Genomic DNA, 18,464 nt, shown 5'->3' with positions numbered 1-18,464 from the left:
TCCGACGTAAAATGGTTTCCTATGACGGTGTAGCATATGAATATGCAGGAACTGGAACTTTGACTCCGCAAAGCAATAATAAAAGTAGTTCCAAAAGGGTTGATATTTGCTTAAATTTGATTAAATCTAGGATCAAAAGGGCTAAGCAATTGAGCTCAAGCACATTCAAGAAGAAAAGGAAACTATTAGATGCCTCCTTTGTGGGTGTAAGGGATTAACTAGAGGAAGACTTACACGCTCTGAAGTTTTACAGATGTAGCTGTAGCATCTTAAACTAACGAAGTTAAACTCGTTTATAAAAGCCACAGCATGACTTAAAAGGGATCCCATAGTGTACGGAAAAGTTCCAGTGGCATCACAACGGACCTACGACAGGCCTAAGTGTGTCATATTGACCAGACCTGTCTGCCTATCTAAATTATTCAATCCAGAATAAGGAGAGTTTATAACGTCATTGCTAAGTTGTCGTAAAACTACATTGGGCTAATTTACTGGAAAAGAAAAAACTGTTTGTAGAGTAAGACTGCCAATGCCAAATGCAGCTGTTCCTATAGGCATACAAAGTTAAACATTCAATGTGCTTGGATGAGATCCAGATTTAGAATTAAAGCGACTGTTATTGTAAACATCAAACGATTCTTTCTAGCACCAGCTTCACCACCTACAAATAAATAAATTAGTAAATTTAATTTATCTTGTGAAATGCGATGTTTGCTTAATATTAAGACTTTGAACCAAGAAAAATAATACTTCCACTGAAATTATGGAAAACAGTTTAAGCATCTTAATAGTAGCATAGAAGTTGATATTATTGTTTGAGAGAGTCCTATAAATTTAAATCAGTGCTTACCGAAGAAAGGACATGAACACTAAATTCACGATCGACAACTGGAGGGAAATCTACTTCATTGCGAAGCCGATCCAAAATATTTTGAAGCTTTCTTCCAATTATATAAATATATTGGAACATATTCGACTTTGCTCTGGGTGAAGTCTATATGCAGCTTTCTGGTTGAAGTTTATATAGCTTTCGTTTAATTTAATATGCGATTTGTTGGTCTAGGCGTACATTTCATTTATGGCTAATTGTAATTGTGATGTCGATGCATTTTCCGTGTTTCCTATCGAAAGAATAGCTGTACTGTCAGCAAAAGTAGCTGTTACGCAGTATGGATTGCATGGCAGATTACACGTAAAGAGCAAATATAATAAAGGACCAAGTACGCTTCTTTGGGAGCCCTGCTTAAATTTTTTTTATGCATGAATCTTCTTTCTTTACTCTGAAATAGCGGTCGGGTAAAAATGAACGTATGATAATGAAGTACTGCTTGGGTAGTAGCGCATTTATTTTCTTCAATAGTCAATATTGGCATACTTTGTAGACTTAAATGAGGTGATGAGCAGTATGTGCACAAAGTTTCGGTAGCCCCAAAAGAGGGCGTGGCACCGTATTTTGCAAAATTTTACTTGTATTATTTCTTGGGCTCATCACTTCTAGTAAATGTGAATAATTGTGACTCATTTGTAACAGAGGTATCATTTTATTATATTTTTGAAAATTACGATTATAAGGGTTGCGGGCGTATTTGTTGATTGAATACTCTTTAATACCATCCTTGGACAAAGAGTCATATGTGTGCAAGGCTTCACTGACGTATGTTAATGGCCAGATCGATTTCACTCATCATTCTGAAGTATAAATATGTATGTAGATACAAGTATGTCTACACCTATCTCGATTCCTTAAACTGCTACATACAGCCGTTATTTGAACTAAATTTACTTATTACCTTTGCAAATTTTCAACTAATTGCCCATTATTTGAAAGAATAACCACATCACAAGGACTTTGCGGAGAATATAAGCAATCACTGTCACCACATTTTCCACATTAATAATTAGCCATAGCTCGTTCATATCTACTTCAAAAGAGTAGTCAAGCAGAGTAAAGTAAGCAAATATTTGAGCAACAGCCACAATGCTTTCAGTTGATGTGGTTATCACAAAGCTGTCGGCCAGCGGAGGCCATCATTTGTAAACAAGCATTGTGATTCGAGGAACGACAGTCAAGGTCAATTGTTACCTTTCACCTGTCAAGGGAAAACCCGGCAGTGGTTAGAGGGCCGCCTACCTCTGGCCTTGGTTGTCAGTGGTACACACCAAAGACACCCAATTATCTGCATGCGGAATATGCATACATAATTGCTGACGTGCAAACATATTTACATATATGTACAAACACACGTAAAGGGGAGCAATGTAAAGTTAACTGCAAAAAGCCAAACAAAAACAAACAACTTTTTTTCTTTCTGCTTAAAAAGCGTCCGCATATAATAGCTTTAAAATACAAGAAAGAGTATCTCAATAATTACACTGTCGGTCTCCTCTTATTACACCTGATAGTCTTATTCACCTAAGCGGCAGTCATTTATGAAGTCGACCGTTAATTCATTTTTAACTTCCTGCTGTTCAATTTAGCAACCACCCAGGCTGGGTAACAGGAAGCAAAGCAGGTTGCGAAGCGACATTAATTTCACTTCAGTTCACTTGAGTAGGCTCATCAGTGATAGGAAAAAACAGCGCAGATCTGGTTGGACGTTGGACACATCACGTGAGTCAATGAACGAGGGACCCAAATTTTAAAGGACTGGAGAGTGTCTACAGACAACTCCTTCTCAGATCATAGGTACTTAATGTACAGTATTTCATTGCCAACTTAACAGTGCAAGCCGGTTATAAACCGCAGACGCACAAACTGGGGGATGTTTGAAACCACATTGTCCAGCAATCTCCCTGCCGCGACATAGCAAATTAACTCCGAGCCACAGCTCGACTCAGTGGTTGATGAGCTGACTTCAGCATTTCAACAAGCTGCGAAAGCAGCATGTTCTCAGAGAACGAGAAGAGGGAAACCGAAACCTCCATGGTGGTCCACTGATATAGCAAACCTTAGAAGGGAATGCATAACTATGTATAACGAAGCGAGGAGAACCAACTCGTGAGACAGATACAAATAATGCTAGCGTAGATTGAAGTATGCCATAAGGGTAGCAAAAACGGCGTCTTGGAGAGACCTGTGTCAAAATATAGAAAGTGTTTCGGAGACCAGTAGACTCCGGAAAGTAGTATCAAAAGTCCCAGTAACCCCAGCTACCTCATAAAAGAGAATGGCAATTGGACAACCAGGAGTGAAGAATTATTAATGCAGACGCACTTTCCGGGTTGTCTCTGCAACGAAGACAGTAGAACCCACCCTAAAGTTCACTACGAGAATCCCCCAATAGACGAGATGTTATGGGGGATTACATAAAATTTGCCATTGGCAGTTACAAATTGCCGCGACCTGATGGAATCATCCCCGCTGATTTGCAACACACAAAAGATATGATTGCACCTACACTCGCCTTAATTTTTGAGGCAGCGATACGGAATGGGCGGAAGTAAAAGTGGTATTCATTTCCAAAGGAGGGAAAACCACAGATACGAAACCGAAGGACTTCAGGCCAATTAGCCTACTATATAATCCTTTTTGTTAAAATCTTTAGAGCGGTTGCTAGAAGTGCATATCAAAGGAAGGATTTGCGACAAACTATCATCTTCCCAACATGCATACAGCAAAGGCAAATCAGTGGAAATAGCGGTCCATGAGCTAGTTCACACAGTCGAGAAATCACTTCACTACAAAAAGCAAACCCTCGCTGCCTTTCTAGACATCTAGGGTGCCTTCAATTATATATATCCGGAAGCAATTACCAATTCGCTAACGGAAATGGGAGTAAGCAATGCACTAGTCTCATTTATAGAACGAATTCTAACTGGGCGAACGATAAGCGCAAATTGGGTGACACATCCATTAAAAAATTTCCGATCAGGGACACACCCGAAGGGAACCACTTCTGTGAAACCTAACTGTCAATAATCTTCTACAAGAACTTGAAAAAATGGGAGGTAAAATAATATCATATCCCGATGATATTGTAATATCAATCTCGGGGAAACACCTTCCAACATTATGTGATCTCCAACAAAGATCTCTCAACAGATTATCACTTTGGTGTAAGAGTCGAGCACTAGAAGAAAATCTGGAAAAATCGGATCTGATACTTTTTTTGTAGGAAACACAAAACACCTGCTCTTCAACAAATATTCCTAGGAGGGAAACCACTTAGAGTAACAGAAAGGTCAAAATATCTAGGACTTGTACTAGATTGGAAGCTAAATTGGGGCTCGCAGTCGCAGACAGAGCACGGTGAGATGCCCTTCAAAAGGGTGTAAACATCAAGAAACTTGACAAGGTTCAAAGACTAGCATCTATTCTGATAACCGGCGCCATGTCAACCACACCATCGAAAGCATTATATGCGACACCAAACTTCCTTCCGGTAGATCTGCAGGCAATATATAATGCACGCAGTACGGCAATAAGTCTGAAACTCTAAATAAGTGGTCAAACACGGATTATGGTCACGGTAAAATCCTGGCTGGCACTTTGGGGCTTACCGGACTGGTGGACTATGCACTCCCGCCTATACTTGCTCCTACCCTCAAGAGAAGAGTGGCAACGGGCGATGTGAGACAGGGCGAGTCCATCCATGTATGCACAGATGGCTCAAAGCTCGAGGGCATGGTGGGCGGAGGTGTATATTCCGAACATCTGGGGATCTCCTTCAGTTTTCGGCTCCCCGACTACTGTAGTGTCATTCAGGCTGAACTGATGGCAATAATAAAAGCCGCGGCACTGATACAGTGTGATGCGATATCCGGAAATGGTATCTACATTTTCACTGATAGCCAAGCGGCGATAAAATCCCTCACAAAACAGTCGACAACCTCCAAGGTAGCCATGAAATTCCGCATACCTCTTAACGAGATGGCTGAGTCATTTCACCTAAAGGTAACATGGGTTCCTGGCCATCGCGACATTAAGGGTATCTGTAGAGCCGATGAACTAGCGACACTCGGCACTAAATTGACTGATGAGTACATAGATAATGGCATAGGGATAGACTTACAATCATGTTAACTACTCATCCTTGAAGGAATTGTAAAGAAAGCAAACGAAAGATGGCGTAATGAAGCCACCTGCAAAATCGCCCGTCAACTGTGGCCGACTCTAAATGCTTAACGCACAGAATCTCTGCTAAGCCAAAATAAACACAGTCTTAGCACATTGATCTCAGTCATAACGGGGCACTGCCTAATAGGTAAACACGCCCAAAGGATGGGTGTGCACACACATGACTTCTGTAGAAGTTGTCTAGATGAGGACGAGGAAGAGACAATCTCGCACCTACTGTGCCACTGTCCTGCTTTATCCAGACATAGGCTTACTATTTTGGGTAGACAATTTTTTAATGACTTGGAAGATCTCAGTTCTACAGAAATCAGACAAGCTCCCCACGCGGCGTCACAATGGATTATGAGCCTGAGTGTGTCCCACAGGACAACCGCTTCAACCTAACCTAACCTAACCTGGTTGGACGCGCCCAACACGATACTCCTTATATTTCTGAATATGGGATCTCTTGTGAAATTAGAGGGTCTTCCAAAATCCAAATTTTTCGTTTTCAAATTCAAATTAAGCGCACATTTTGTATGTTTTTTGAAAGAGAATACACTACCTGTTTATTCAAATGCGAGTATGTAGTAAAAAGTCAAAAATTTCTAAATAACGAATAATATTAGCCGTATCTCTCCAGCGTGAAAGCCGATTATCTTTGTGAATTGGTCGATGGTATTTCGGCATGGTTGGGACACTATATCGACAACTTCTCGCCAAAGTTTTTATTGATTCAATTGCTTACGTTTTATTCACACAAACAGAATTACGTAACGTTTGGCTTCGTGAGAAGTTTATTGCGTCTTCGACTTTATTACGTACCATATCACCAACAATAGTCCAGACTTTCTAGTTGTTGTTGTTGCTAATAGGTCAAATTGCTATAAACGCCGTTCAGGAGCCAAACTTATATCTTCTGCAATGCTTTCCCTCACAACAACAGCTGATATGAACTTCTGTTGATACCTCGGTTAACTAAAATATTGTTGGGTACACCATATTTTACATGCTCTGTTCCACAATTCCATTAGGCGAACATGTTTATAATTTTGCGAAATACAATTTTGATGGATCCATCACAGTGTTATCCATCCATTAGTGGACTCAAATTATTTGTGTAGGGTTCGCAAACGGAATCGACCTCATTTCAATAAAATGAATTTCGATTTAATAATCAACATATGCCAAAAAAGATGTCAATGGAAACGCGAACTTCAAAGGCCCGTTACATAAATAGTGTATTAAGAAAACCATTTATTATCCAATACACGGCTTTAGCAATCTAAATACCGCGCGGCTGCTTTGCGTTCGGGTCCCGAAAGTTGACGTCAGAATGATACAATTTCGCGCTAAAACAGACTGCTCCCACAGCCTGACTCAGTATTAGAGGAGGTATTCGTGGAACCACGTCCTCAGATATTGTAGGTCTTAGAGTTACATTCTGTCGTTAATTACGTAACCAAAGAGACTTAAAAGTTGGAGTATATCTCGAACGCTCTAGGAATGATACCCATTTTTATTTTTATTTTTATTTCTATTTTAACCTGACTAAAACCTTGTGGCCAAAAAGTATTATATCTTTTCGTGCAGGAGCCTTACGCCAACGAAAATAGGTGCATTCAGTCAAAAAAATTAACTGCTATGTAACGCCCAAAATTGTTTTTGCTCTTTTTTATCAGGCTCTTGGAACGAGCAAGCAAAGTAAAAAAGGTGTTCCCTCTTTCGCTGTTTACTGACACAAAAATAAAAATTTATAAAATGAACCTGTAACTGTTATGGCATTTATCATTATAAGTTACCAAATTCTAGAAACAGCAATCATTTGTAAGCTTTATTTTTTATATTTTAGGAAATACTGTTATTTGAACTTGAGCCTGCGTTCCAAAGTTCCTTCGGAATTGTGCATTTTCTCAGCGAAGCACTCAATTTGGGTTTGAAAGGAAATATTTACTGATTAAAAAAAAATTTAGTAACGTTATACTTAAGAAAAAACATTCATTCCATGCGACTTTGGAACTAATTTTTGTGTGTGAAAGATTTGTTTTGTTTCTAGGCCAATATTTCTAACATTCAAGTCAATATACCAGGATTTGTATACTAGGACGAGCCAAAAAACACCCGAAAAGAAAATGTATTTCTCTATGTTAACCTCCAAGCCCATAAACTTATAAAGGATCTTAAAAGTAATTAAAATTTATTAGAGGTTCCCAAAAATGCAGCAAATCCTATTTAATTTTTTGGACATTTTGTGAAGGGAAATTAAAAACGGAGATTAAATAATATCGAATATTTCATACCAAATTTAAGGAACAGTTTATTTTTCGCAAGGGATTTCAATGGTAATTTTTAAGCCGTTGGTGAGTAAATGTTAAATAAAAAAAATTAATAGGTGTCTAATTCGTTTGGTCAAATAACATTCTCCTAAAAGCTTTTTTTTTTGGGTCATCCTAATAGATATGCACACATTTAAATGTAATAAATAATGTCTATCTATCATTATGGAAAAACAATCTATTTTTTGTCTACCTTTAATTATTTTTGTGTCCTACCATGAAACTCCTTGCTCTTCTTAGGTAAGTATTGAGTGGCAGTATTCATAAAATAATCGAAACGAATGTTCTTACACGAATATATTTAGCTGTATATATTTTAAAAACAAATAATATGGACGGCACTTTAGCTATTTAAAGCTCTTACAATTACTCATTTATTATTTTATACAAACACCCACTAGCCCTTCGACCATAACTACCAATCGTCGTCTTCGAATATCATGGAGCTGCTAATATATATTATTCATTGTTGCTTGTTAGTGTAAAGCATATTTTCATTTCTTTATACGTTCATTTATTATGGTCTTTTTTCATGCATCACTTGGGGTGAATAATATTAAAGCGAATCCACAGAACAAAGGCAGCCACTGTTGCAAATAATAAAACCCCTTTGTATGTAACAATTTTACCTATTCTGCAACTCCACTTTAGAAACGTTCATTAAATTTACAATAGTATGCATTGGAAATAAGCACATACATACATATCTCCATATCCACCCTCTCACTCAGCATCCATTTTTCATACACGGCCAAAGGCTCACAAATATTACGTATACGCCGCGTACGTGCACTTTAGGTCAAAAACAGGCAACGAGTTGGAGTATTTGGCGATCAATAGGAAGCAGTAAAATAGAAAAAAAAGAAAAAATAACAAAATGATAACAACAATAATGAAATAAATATATCTGAAAAGTTGCCGTAGATTTAACTTAACACAGTTTTAATCATTGTCGCGAATAGCGTCAAAACCTATAATCAGCAAAGCTGTTAAGCAGAGTGAGAAAACGTGTCTGATTTATGCTTATAAAACATTTTTCCATTATTAAAATTTGTGAACTTTTTTCAACTTAAAAGATGCGTATATAATAAATATTTTAAATGAATTTATGTGCGTCATTATAAACATTATTTTTTATTCCTAAAAACTTATAATTATTAATTACTCGCTAATCGGGGCGATGTTTCGAATATTAAAGTACGAATATTGGAATAAGCCAATCAAAAATTATAAAAAATCAGTACTGATTTTAATCAATTTAACAGTTAAATCCAATAAATTATTGCAGCTTTGGAAAATGTGTATTCGTATCTGATTTTTTTCTATACCAATATATGTATGTATGTATGTATGTATGTATGTATGTATTATAGAAAAAGGCTTTTTCAAGTAAGTTGGCTTATGACACTCTCTACAAACAAAAAATGTATAACTTTTTTTAGTAAAAACCAATTTAATTTTAAATACATTTTAAAATTCACCATTGACTGGTGAAACACGTACATATGCCACGCTATCACGCACTGGAGTCAAAAACTTCCGCCCAAAACGAATTAAGGTGGGAGAGTAATGGTGTGCCACGTCTTCAAGCAGTTGGACTATAATGACAATTATAAACCTCTTCGGCGCAGTAAACGATTGCTCGCAGGGCTTACCTTCAGTTCTTACTCAGGAAACAATTACTGTTATAGCTGCTGTCATACTGGACATTTCAAACGAGATTTTATCTGCTCAAATGTTTATAAACTGATACTCATCATAAACAAGTTTGCACAAAGAATTATATTTATTTCTCTATAATGATCAAATTTTCTCATTTGGAATTGTGCGAGAATATTCTACGAGTGGTGTAAGAACACAAAACAATGTTCCTTAATTGCAACACGTCAGCCTTTTTTCTAACTTCAAAAAATAACTCCAATATCCTATCACAAAACACCCGAATTCTGTCAACCCATGACTTTAAATTATAATCTGAAGCTCTGCAATACTGAACTACAATGCCCAATAACTCTACGATAATTCTTCCTTTTCTTTCCTCAAATTATCTGCGAAGTGGACGCCGCTTACGAATCACCATCCATTTCTCCATCTATTCCAGTACTAGATTGTTATCTCGCACTTCGTATTCCTTGGTATGGCTTATCAAAATCCTTCATGTCTCTATGGGATCATTTTCCTTGCTCCTCTTTGAAATCATCGAATATATTAGGATGGAAGTCCAGAAAATGTAACTTAATGCTGATGTTATAAAAAGAACCGAAAGTTTTCAACCATTTATATTCAGTAAGTAGGTAACGTGCAAGTCTCCTTACCACTTCCTGTCAGCTTCTAACTTGGAGTCACTCAGTTTGAAAGAATCTTCTATTTTATTCGAGACTCTCACGTAATGTTTAATAAGACTTTTCTTTCTTTCACAAGTGATTCCCATACAGCATTTATTTCGGGGTTCACTGACTTTCGTGAAACTGAGATAACAGCTTTGCACTCCAGCCCAGCGTAATGAGCAAAAACTTACAGGTTTACAGATAATTAATAATTTTTCTCTCAGGGACCAGGATTTTCTGTAATTTTCAAGCTATCGCCAAATAAGAGTTCAAGAGTTGAAAAACGTTACCCTCGCATTTTATATTTGTTGTTCGAGAAGATAAAGTAATCATTAGGTGCCAAATCAGGGTTGTAAGGGGGATGACTATTTATTGCGATCTTTTGAGTGTTGAGAAACTGTCTTGTACGAGCCGTGAAAGCTCGAATTATCCTGGTGTAGGGTGTGATTCGTTTCCGGCGGTTGGAGTTCCTTAACTTTTCACAAGCACATAGATGAAAGCCCCTCAGTATTGACTATTTTAAATTTCTCTAGTCGTACAGTTGCGACATGACCCGATTTTCCGAGAAAACAAGCGACCATTTGCTTTGAAGTACCTACTCGGCGAACTAATTTTGTTGGATTAAGCTAGTCTTGGAACACCGTTACTGTCAATTTTAATTATGTTTCCAGCTCATATGCATAAACCCAAGATTCGTCACCTTTTGCGATGCCATAGATGTGCTTTGAACCAAAGCCGACGAATGCTTTCAACATTTCTTTGCACCAGTTGAATCATCAAATTATGAAGTATCTAACGAGAACAAGTGCTCACGTAGAGTTAAATGCAAGCTGGATCCACTAATGAACAAAGAAGACCCTATCTCGCGATATGCTACATGGCCAAATGAAATTTATCCTGCAAGGATCGGCGGCCACGTTAGAGCTCGTTGTATCAGCGTTTCACAGTAGCTAATAAATCAAATTAAAATGATCAATGCGTTCCTGTCTCGATTATTCACATCGAAAATACAATAGTATGAAATCAAATTCAGGAGTTAATTCCATCTTTGGAGCGAGAGAATCTCTCAACTCATTGAAAAAAATAATAATAATGGTCTCAAGTGAAATCGTTTTACAGATTGATCAGATTGGAGGTACTTTTTCCTATAGGGCTTTTTTTTACAGATGACGCGTGACTACTGTCAAAGTAACTAAAATTTAATTCAATATCTTTAAATATTCATTGACATTTTATAAAGGAAATACTTATTCCTCAACAACATTTATCGAACAATCGTACAATTATATTACAAAAATCGACGCTCTGTGAAAACTGTTCATCGCGCGCTCTGGCCAACTTATGGTGTTCAGCAAAGAGACCCACTTTTGCCTTAACGGCTACGTCAGTAAAACAAAATTTCCATACTTAAGCTGAAGAGCAACTCGATGTCATTCCAGAACAGCGATTACATCCATTGAAAACAACCGTTTGGTGCGGTCTATGGGCTGGAGGAATCATCGGCCCATATTTCTTCAAAGACGAGGCTGGCGCCAATTTAACGAACGCTATCGCGCTATGATAAACTACTTTTTGATACTGGAAATTTAAGCCCGTGATCTCCACAACATTCCTTTCCAACAAGACGGCGCTACTTGGCATAAAGGCCGGGAAACAATGGATTTACTGAATCGTCGTTTCGCTGAGCGATTTATCTCTCGTCTCGGACTAGTAGATTGCTTACCAAGATTGTGTGATATCACACCTTTGAACATTTATTTGTGGGGATATGTAAAGTCTAAATGCTTAAATGGATAAACCAGCTTCGACTGAGGTATTGGATGCCAAAATTACTAAAGTTATTCACGACATACTGACCGAATTCCTCCATCAAAATTGGTGTTTACGGATGACCAAATTACGGCGCAGTTGCGGGCAACATTTGGGAGGGACTATCTTTAAAAATTAAATGTCATTAAAGGTTCAATCAATTCGCATTTTCGTTGTTTAATTTCAATTTAAAATCTGATGCCTCTGAATTGATCACCCTTTACATATACATAAGTTTTAAGTTTATGCTTATTTTTCGTTTAAAATATCGAATTACAGCCCTCCACACATAGTGTTGCAAAGACGATCCTCGCGTCACTAGTTGCTTTTCTTAGCAACAAATTACTTGATAAAATAAATTTTTATTATAAAACTTTTAATTAAGAAGTTATTACAAATTTTTGTAACCTAGTTGTTTTTCTTTAATCCAAAACTGTTATTTGGCGAATTCGGAAAATTAGATAAGGGGGAAATTATATGAATTTTTTGACTCAGCGACCGATTTTGCATAGGCATTAGTTGGTCTGGTTCTTGGTTTCTCCTTCGGCTGTAAACTAGTATCATTTTTCGCCCCGTGTTTAATTCATTTCTTTTCCCAATGTTAGTAGTACTCGTAGGAGCCCATATTTCTTATATTTTATTATGTTTAAAAAAAAAAAAATTATAAACATTGTAACATGTCTCACCAAGTAAAATTTCGAAAATTTATTAGCATGAAAGTTCATTCATTCATTAGCTACCAGAAGGAAATGGTTGCAAAAAAATTAAGCCAACATTTTGTAAGGTAATTTGTAAGCCAACATTTTCTTATTTCTGCGTTCAACATAAATCAAAAGAATAGCAAAAATATGATATAATTCAGCAACTTCAACAGTAATAAAGATAAAAGTGTTCGTCTGGGCCACAAGGAAAAACTAATTCAGGATAAACAATAAACTCGAGTCATCACAACACCAAGTCAACAACTGTTATTGCAGCTGCTCTCCATCTAAGTATTCAGTCCATCTATCAGCAGCTATGACAGCATCACACAGCACCCCACCCCGTATTCAGAGTTCATTTGCGCATTGCATGCCTCCTACAGTCGGTTTGTAAACCAAAACCTTTGCTTTACTCCACGCTGTCCTTGAGCAAGTAATTTTTAGTTATCTGCGCGCCCGATATTCAATGTATTTCCTTATATATATAGATATGTATGTATGAGTGTATCTATTTTTTTGTTGATTTAATTTTTTTCACATTTCGTTTTGTACTTTCGTAGGTAAGTGAGTATGTATTGGCAAAGTAAGTCTCTTTTTTCAACTTACTAGAAAATGGCGATTCTCTCCTCGTAAACTTTGTTTGTATACTACCCATTATTTGTAAGCGTACGCGTGTTTTATTCACACAGGACTACATACGTTTCACTGGCGCTTTATTCCTTCTAATTCAACAATATTTTCATATCTCAGTGCATCTCTAATCAGAATGCTTTGACCGATGTTGCTTCAATATTTATGCTTCTATCACAAGAATCTTTAATTTTCTCCACACAGGTTTAGCGGTAGTTCTATTTATTCCCACCCGCCAGTCGCACACATGCCACAATTGCTTCTGTATCATCAACGATGTAGAGCAACCAAGCACTTTTCTAGCCCGAGGTAATGTAAGGCGAGGGCAGTTTAACTGATTTCGTACTATTGCCGCAGCTAAGTTTTGTATGATCCAGCTACTAGTTGCCTTAGTTTGTGTAAAGTAATTATTTACATTTTTCGTAACAATTGGAGTAACTACCAACATCATTACAAGGACTCTAGCCCTTGGGGCTACAAACCCTTATATTCGCCGCTTTCAGCGTATCACAAAACCAAGACTTTTATTCGCCCAAGAATTGGCCATACGTTATTCAACCATTTCCATCTTCTAAGCGGTAAAGGTATGGCAGTCTGCCCAATTTGTAGGTCTATCGATTTTACAACATCACACTTTTTGGGTTTATGCACCGTATTAAGACAAATCTTTATCAGATTTAAAAGCTACAAACCTTCGGATTAGCTTCGCAAAACAGATGACAGTTATTTGGATATGATTTTGAAATTTATGCCAGCCAGTAAAATAATAATGTAATAAGTATTTCTCTTCAATGTTCTCCTTTCTAGTTTATAATCTTACTACTTTTTCTCTTTTATTGCCTCGAAAATTCACATTTTTACATACCATATACTTACATACCTACTATTACTATATACAGCAATATAATATGTATACATAGATAAGTAGCACAATGTAAAGCCGAAGGCCACAGTTGCCAGTGCTTCAGCGTTTAAGTACAATAATTATTTATAATTATTTTCGTCTTTAAAAAAATTAAAACATTGGGTAGTCGAAAAAGTCTTTTCGTATTTCTAATCAAACTTCAACAAATTTTTTTTTATATTTATAATTAACTTTATTAAACCAAATATTATATGTACCATTTTGGTCGACCACCTTTTGCCATTTTTCTTCTAGAGACATTATTCCATCAGTGTAAGAGTTTTGTGGTTTCTCGGTGAAAAACTGCGACAAGTAATTTTCACTGGCTTCTCTTCAAGTCAACTTTACTCCATTAAGGGAGTTCTGCATTGACCGAAACAAATTGTAGTCCGATGGTGCAAGGTCAGGGCTATATGGTGGATGCATCAAACCTTCCCAGCCAAGCTCTCCCAGTTTTTGCCGAGTCATCAAAGATGTGTGTGGCCTAGCGTTGTCTGATGGAAGACGACGCCCTTTCTGCTGATCAGTTCTGGCCGTTTTTTTCGATTGCTTGCTTCAATCTGATCAGTTGTTGACAGTAAAGTGTAGAACGAATCGTTCGAGCAGGCTGGAGCAACTCATAGTGGATGATTCCTTTCCAATCCCACCAAACACACAGCATAACCTTTCGACGCGTCAATGCAGGTTTTGCGACCATTTGTTGAGCTTCACTTTTCGTCTCCTGTTACCATTCGCTTCAGAAATGGTTCGATTTCATTTCGTTTCAGCAAAGAATCGCAGATGTTAATTCGGTCCATTCAATTTTTCACAGACAATTCATGTGGTACCCGAACATCGAACTTCTTTTTGTAACCAGCCTTTTTTAAATAGTTCAAAACCGTTTGATGATGAATGTTTAGTGCCTTGGCGATGTCATGGCAGCTTATGTGACGGTCCTGGTCAATGTTTTCCATAATTTCATCGACTTTTTCAACGATAGGTCGACCGGAGCGAGGTGCAACTTTCACATCGAAATTTCCAACGGAAGCGAGCGAACCATTGTTGTGCTACACGAACTGATACAGCATCGTCTCCGTAAACTTCACAAATTTCATTGGTGGCTTGCGTGGCATTCTTCCCTTTTTTAAATAAAAATTTCAAAATATAGCGAATTTCTTCATTATTTTCACTCATTTTTGAACAGCTGTAACTTTTTTCAACTTCTCCGAATTTAATTTTTTTTGGTTAAATGAAGCTTAAAATGTCACCTTTCTAACACCGTATGATATGACACAATGTGATTGGTAGCACTGGAGATAGATGACTCCAACGACATCTATTGACAAAATACGAAAAGACTTTTTCGACTACCCAATATTAAAAAAACTTTCAAAATATATCCGCCTTATTTCGATATACATGACGTTTCTAAACTTCCTTACGTCACTCCTCCCAAGTAACATTTCTTAAGACCTCTTGCCTTACAATTTGGTGTTTCCTTATATTTCTTTCCAGAAGCGCCCATAAGTGGTCAATAGAGTTTGAATCATGCGATTGCAGAGGAAGTGGCAAAAGCTTGGTTACATTCTAGAGAAGCAATAATTTTATTGTATGAGCCGTATAATTGAAGTCTTCCTGAAAGCAATATTTATTTGGCAGCTTCTTGCTTAAAAATTTGTTTAAAAATATACCATAAACAAGCTTGTGCATTGTTGAATCAATAAACTGCAATTTTCCCACTCCCTCAGCTGCAAATTATGAGATTCATTGGAAATTCTTATTTAAACCTTAGCATCGGCTTAGGTTTGGTAATCGCAAAGTCAATGGACTCAATTTGGATTCAAATTCACTCTCTAATTCCCAATGTCGTTTCTCCAATAATCGATAAAATGCTGTGGTTGGCTGCCGATTCTAAATCTGCCAAACATCTACAGAAGTAAGAGTTTATTGTTGCCGAATGTAACAGCTAGATCCGCTTTTTCGTTAACTCATGAGAGATAAGAATTTCTAATCGTACATTTATAGTTAAAAATGTCTATGCGTGTACTGAATGGCATAACCCGCCATTTGATGGCGCGCCAAGGTTGTACCTTTGACAAATTCAGCTGGAGTGTAACGCAGTCCAATATCGATTTTATGTTTCGCAGTATGTATTTTCAAATCACCTGCAAACATTACATATGATGAATTTAAGAATGTCATTCATCTCATTAGTTACTAATTACCTGATTTATGTGAACTGCGTTCTGTATGTCAGTTACGAGGTGAACAATTTTTTTTGTGGAGGAGAGGAAGCATCAAAACCTACGGTAGAAGCCGTGGTGTGGGACTTTTACCCAACTTAGCCCCCCCTCGTGTCCTATGGTACGTCCTCCCGGAACTTCACCATTAAGTTGTGCGTCAGGAATCCGTTGTGAGTATATTATCTCTCAATCTTCTGTTATTGTCATTCTGTTCTGTACATTACGTTTCCGCTACGGAGCGCTTTCTAGGGATCTACGAGCGTATTCCGCTTATTGAAGTTTCCTCATGCTATTTGCGGCCTTTGCACATGTAGTTTTTCAGTTTTTTTCATTTTTGCGTGTATATGGGATAAGATTTGTCCCTCTTATGTTTTCACCAAACGCGCTCTTAAGCATACTTCGGTCATTAATGAACCGCGGGCATTGAAAAAAGATATGCTTTCGCCGTTTCTTGTTTTTTGGGCACTGCGGGCAGTACGGGTCGTTCTGAAGATGGAACCTGTGTAGGTATGCTTTGAAGAAAGCATGCCAGTAAGCCACTGCGTGATACTAAAATCGATTTTTCTGTGTTTTTGCTCAATCCACCTCACGATGCTTGGAATCAGTTTAAAGGTCCACCTACCTTTCTCGGATTGCTGCCACTGTACCTGCCATTCTGATGATGAGGTGAGCCATTTGAGGTAGCCCGAGTGGAGTCCCTTCGGAGCTAGTTTAGATCTAATAAATGGTACTATTGAGGTTGGTCTGAAATACTACCAAAGCTACTAGCGTCACCATCTACGTTGTTAGTACACTAGCACTAATGGCATCGTTAAGATTTGGCGCGTACACTTCTGTTAGGTGTTTGGAGGGACCTACAGCTCAAAACTGGCATCAAACTGCAAATTGTTTGTTATGAGGAGCTTTTTCATGGCAGAAATACACTCGGAGTTCCCCATTGCTTGCCGAGGGGCAACCGCTATTAGAAAACCTACTTGCTCCCGAATGGTAACCACGCACCAACCCATTCCGCTATGGCGGCATCTCATGCGGCTGGCCCATGGTAGCATTAAATTCGCCGATTGATTACAAAGTAAATTGGTGCGGGACTAGTGACGGTCACCGAACTTTAGTGGAATCACTAAGTACATTCACTGAGGGGCATTTCTTTGCATGTCCACACTCTATACTCGTGTGCCTCCAATATTGCTTAGCAAATAAAAGGTTATATCTTATGTGTGTGGGTGTGTGTGCATGGATGTTTGTGTTAACACATATTTACATAGGATACTAATATCCGGTTTTGGTTGGCAATGCTGTTGTCATAGTTACTATGGTACCAGCAGTTGCTTATTCAATGAAATGTGGCGACAACTACAAATGTCGCCAAGCCATGGCATCGACCCCTCAGAAGTTCCCTGTAGCTTTCGTGTCATTCGAAATGGTTGTAATAATCAGTTGTTCTCATTTGCTGATGGATTCTGTAATTTTGACATTTCCAAGGAGTGGAGAGATAAAACGTGACAATTGCCTGTATACAACATCCATACGTGCAAACACATATAATATTATATATGTGTGTATGTTTCCATATTCGTCCTTTCTCCTGCTCATTGGCTTTTGTATTCGCGATTTAATGTGTTACTGTGTCTGTTGTTCACAGGAGGATGTTTTCTAAAATCTCAGCCACTATGCTTCAACGGCTTTAGTTCACTACGGCACTATGCTGACATCAAAATCGATGAGCATTAGGCAACAGGATGGCGTGTCTAGTTCGGTAAGAACGGAACTTTATACATCTAAAACATATTTTCAATAAAATGGCCTTCTCATAGTCATAAAAGGCGATGAATGTCCGGGCGGAAGTTAAAACTTCTTCTTTATGCAGATAAATCGGCATGGAAAAAGCAGGAATATATATATATATCTTTATTAATTGGTACTTACACCCGTTTTGGATGTTTGGCCAAGCTCCTACTCATTTTTGTGATGTGTGTCGTGATGTTGTTTCACAAATGGAGGGACCTAACGTTTGAAGCAGACTCCTTTCTTTTATGAGGAGCTTTTTCATGGCAGAAATACACTCGGAGGTTTGCCATTGCCTGCCGAGGGGCGGCCGCTCTTAGAAAAAACTTTTTCTTCATTTTGGTGTTTCACAGAGATTCGAACGCAAGAAGGAATGCATAAATCAATAATCACTTGCATTGGCATTGGGTATATGTTAGATGAACTTCTTTACACACTGAATGACAGGCGGCGATTACACAACGTTACGCAGATGATTTGGGGATCTATATATCAGGGAGATATGAGGAACCAATATCGAAACGCTTGCAGTGAGCTCTGCACATCAGCCATATTTTGGTTAGGTGCTTGACAGAATCTTCATTTGGAATGCTATTTTCGATAAAACATCGGGTCTACCTCCAAAATGACTTACTGGTAATTTACCACTGCTGCAAAAACAGTAATCCCCTGTGCTTCCTTAGCATCCCCTGGC

General features: G+C 37.9%; 1 protein-coding gene across 1 annotated transcript in view; it reads right to left on the bottom strand.

Moving 5' to 3' along the window:
* Positions 1-572: 572 nt before the first annotated feature.
* Positions 573-18,464, bottom strand: part of LOC128861868 (tigger transposable element-derived protein 4-like) — a 33,364-nt gene continuing 15,472 nt past the window's right edge. The window contains exon 3 of the mRNA XM_054100243.1: positions 573-661. Within this exon, the coding sequence (XP_053956218.1) occupies positions 573-661 (89 nt within the window). The remainder of the gene's footprint in view (positions 662-18,464) is intronic.

The sequence above is a fragment of the Anastrepha ludens genome, chromosome 4 (genome assembly GCF_028408465.1).
Source record: "Anastrepha ludens isolate Willacy chromosome 4, idAnaLude1.1, whole genome shotgun sequence".
NCBI lineage: Eukaryota > Metazoa > Arthropoda > Insecta > Diptera > Tephritidae > Anastrepha > Anastrepha ludens.
This window is presented reverse-complemented; position numbering and strand designations above follow the sequence as displayed.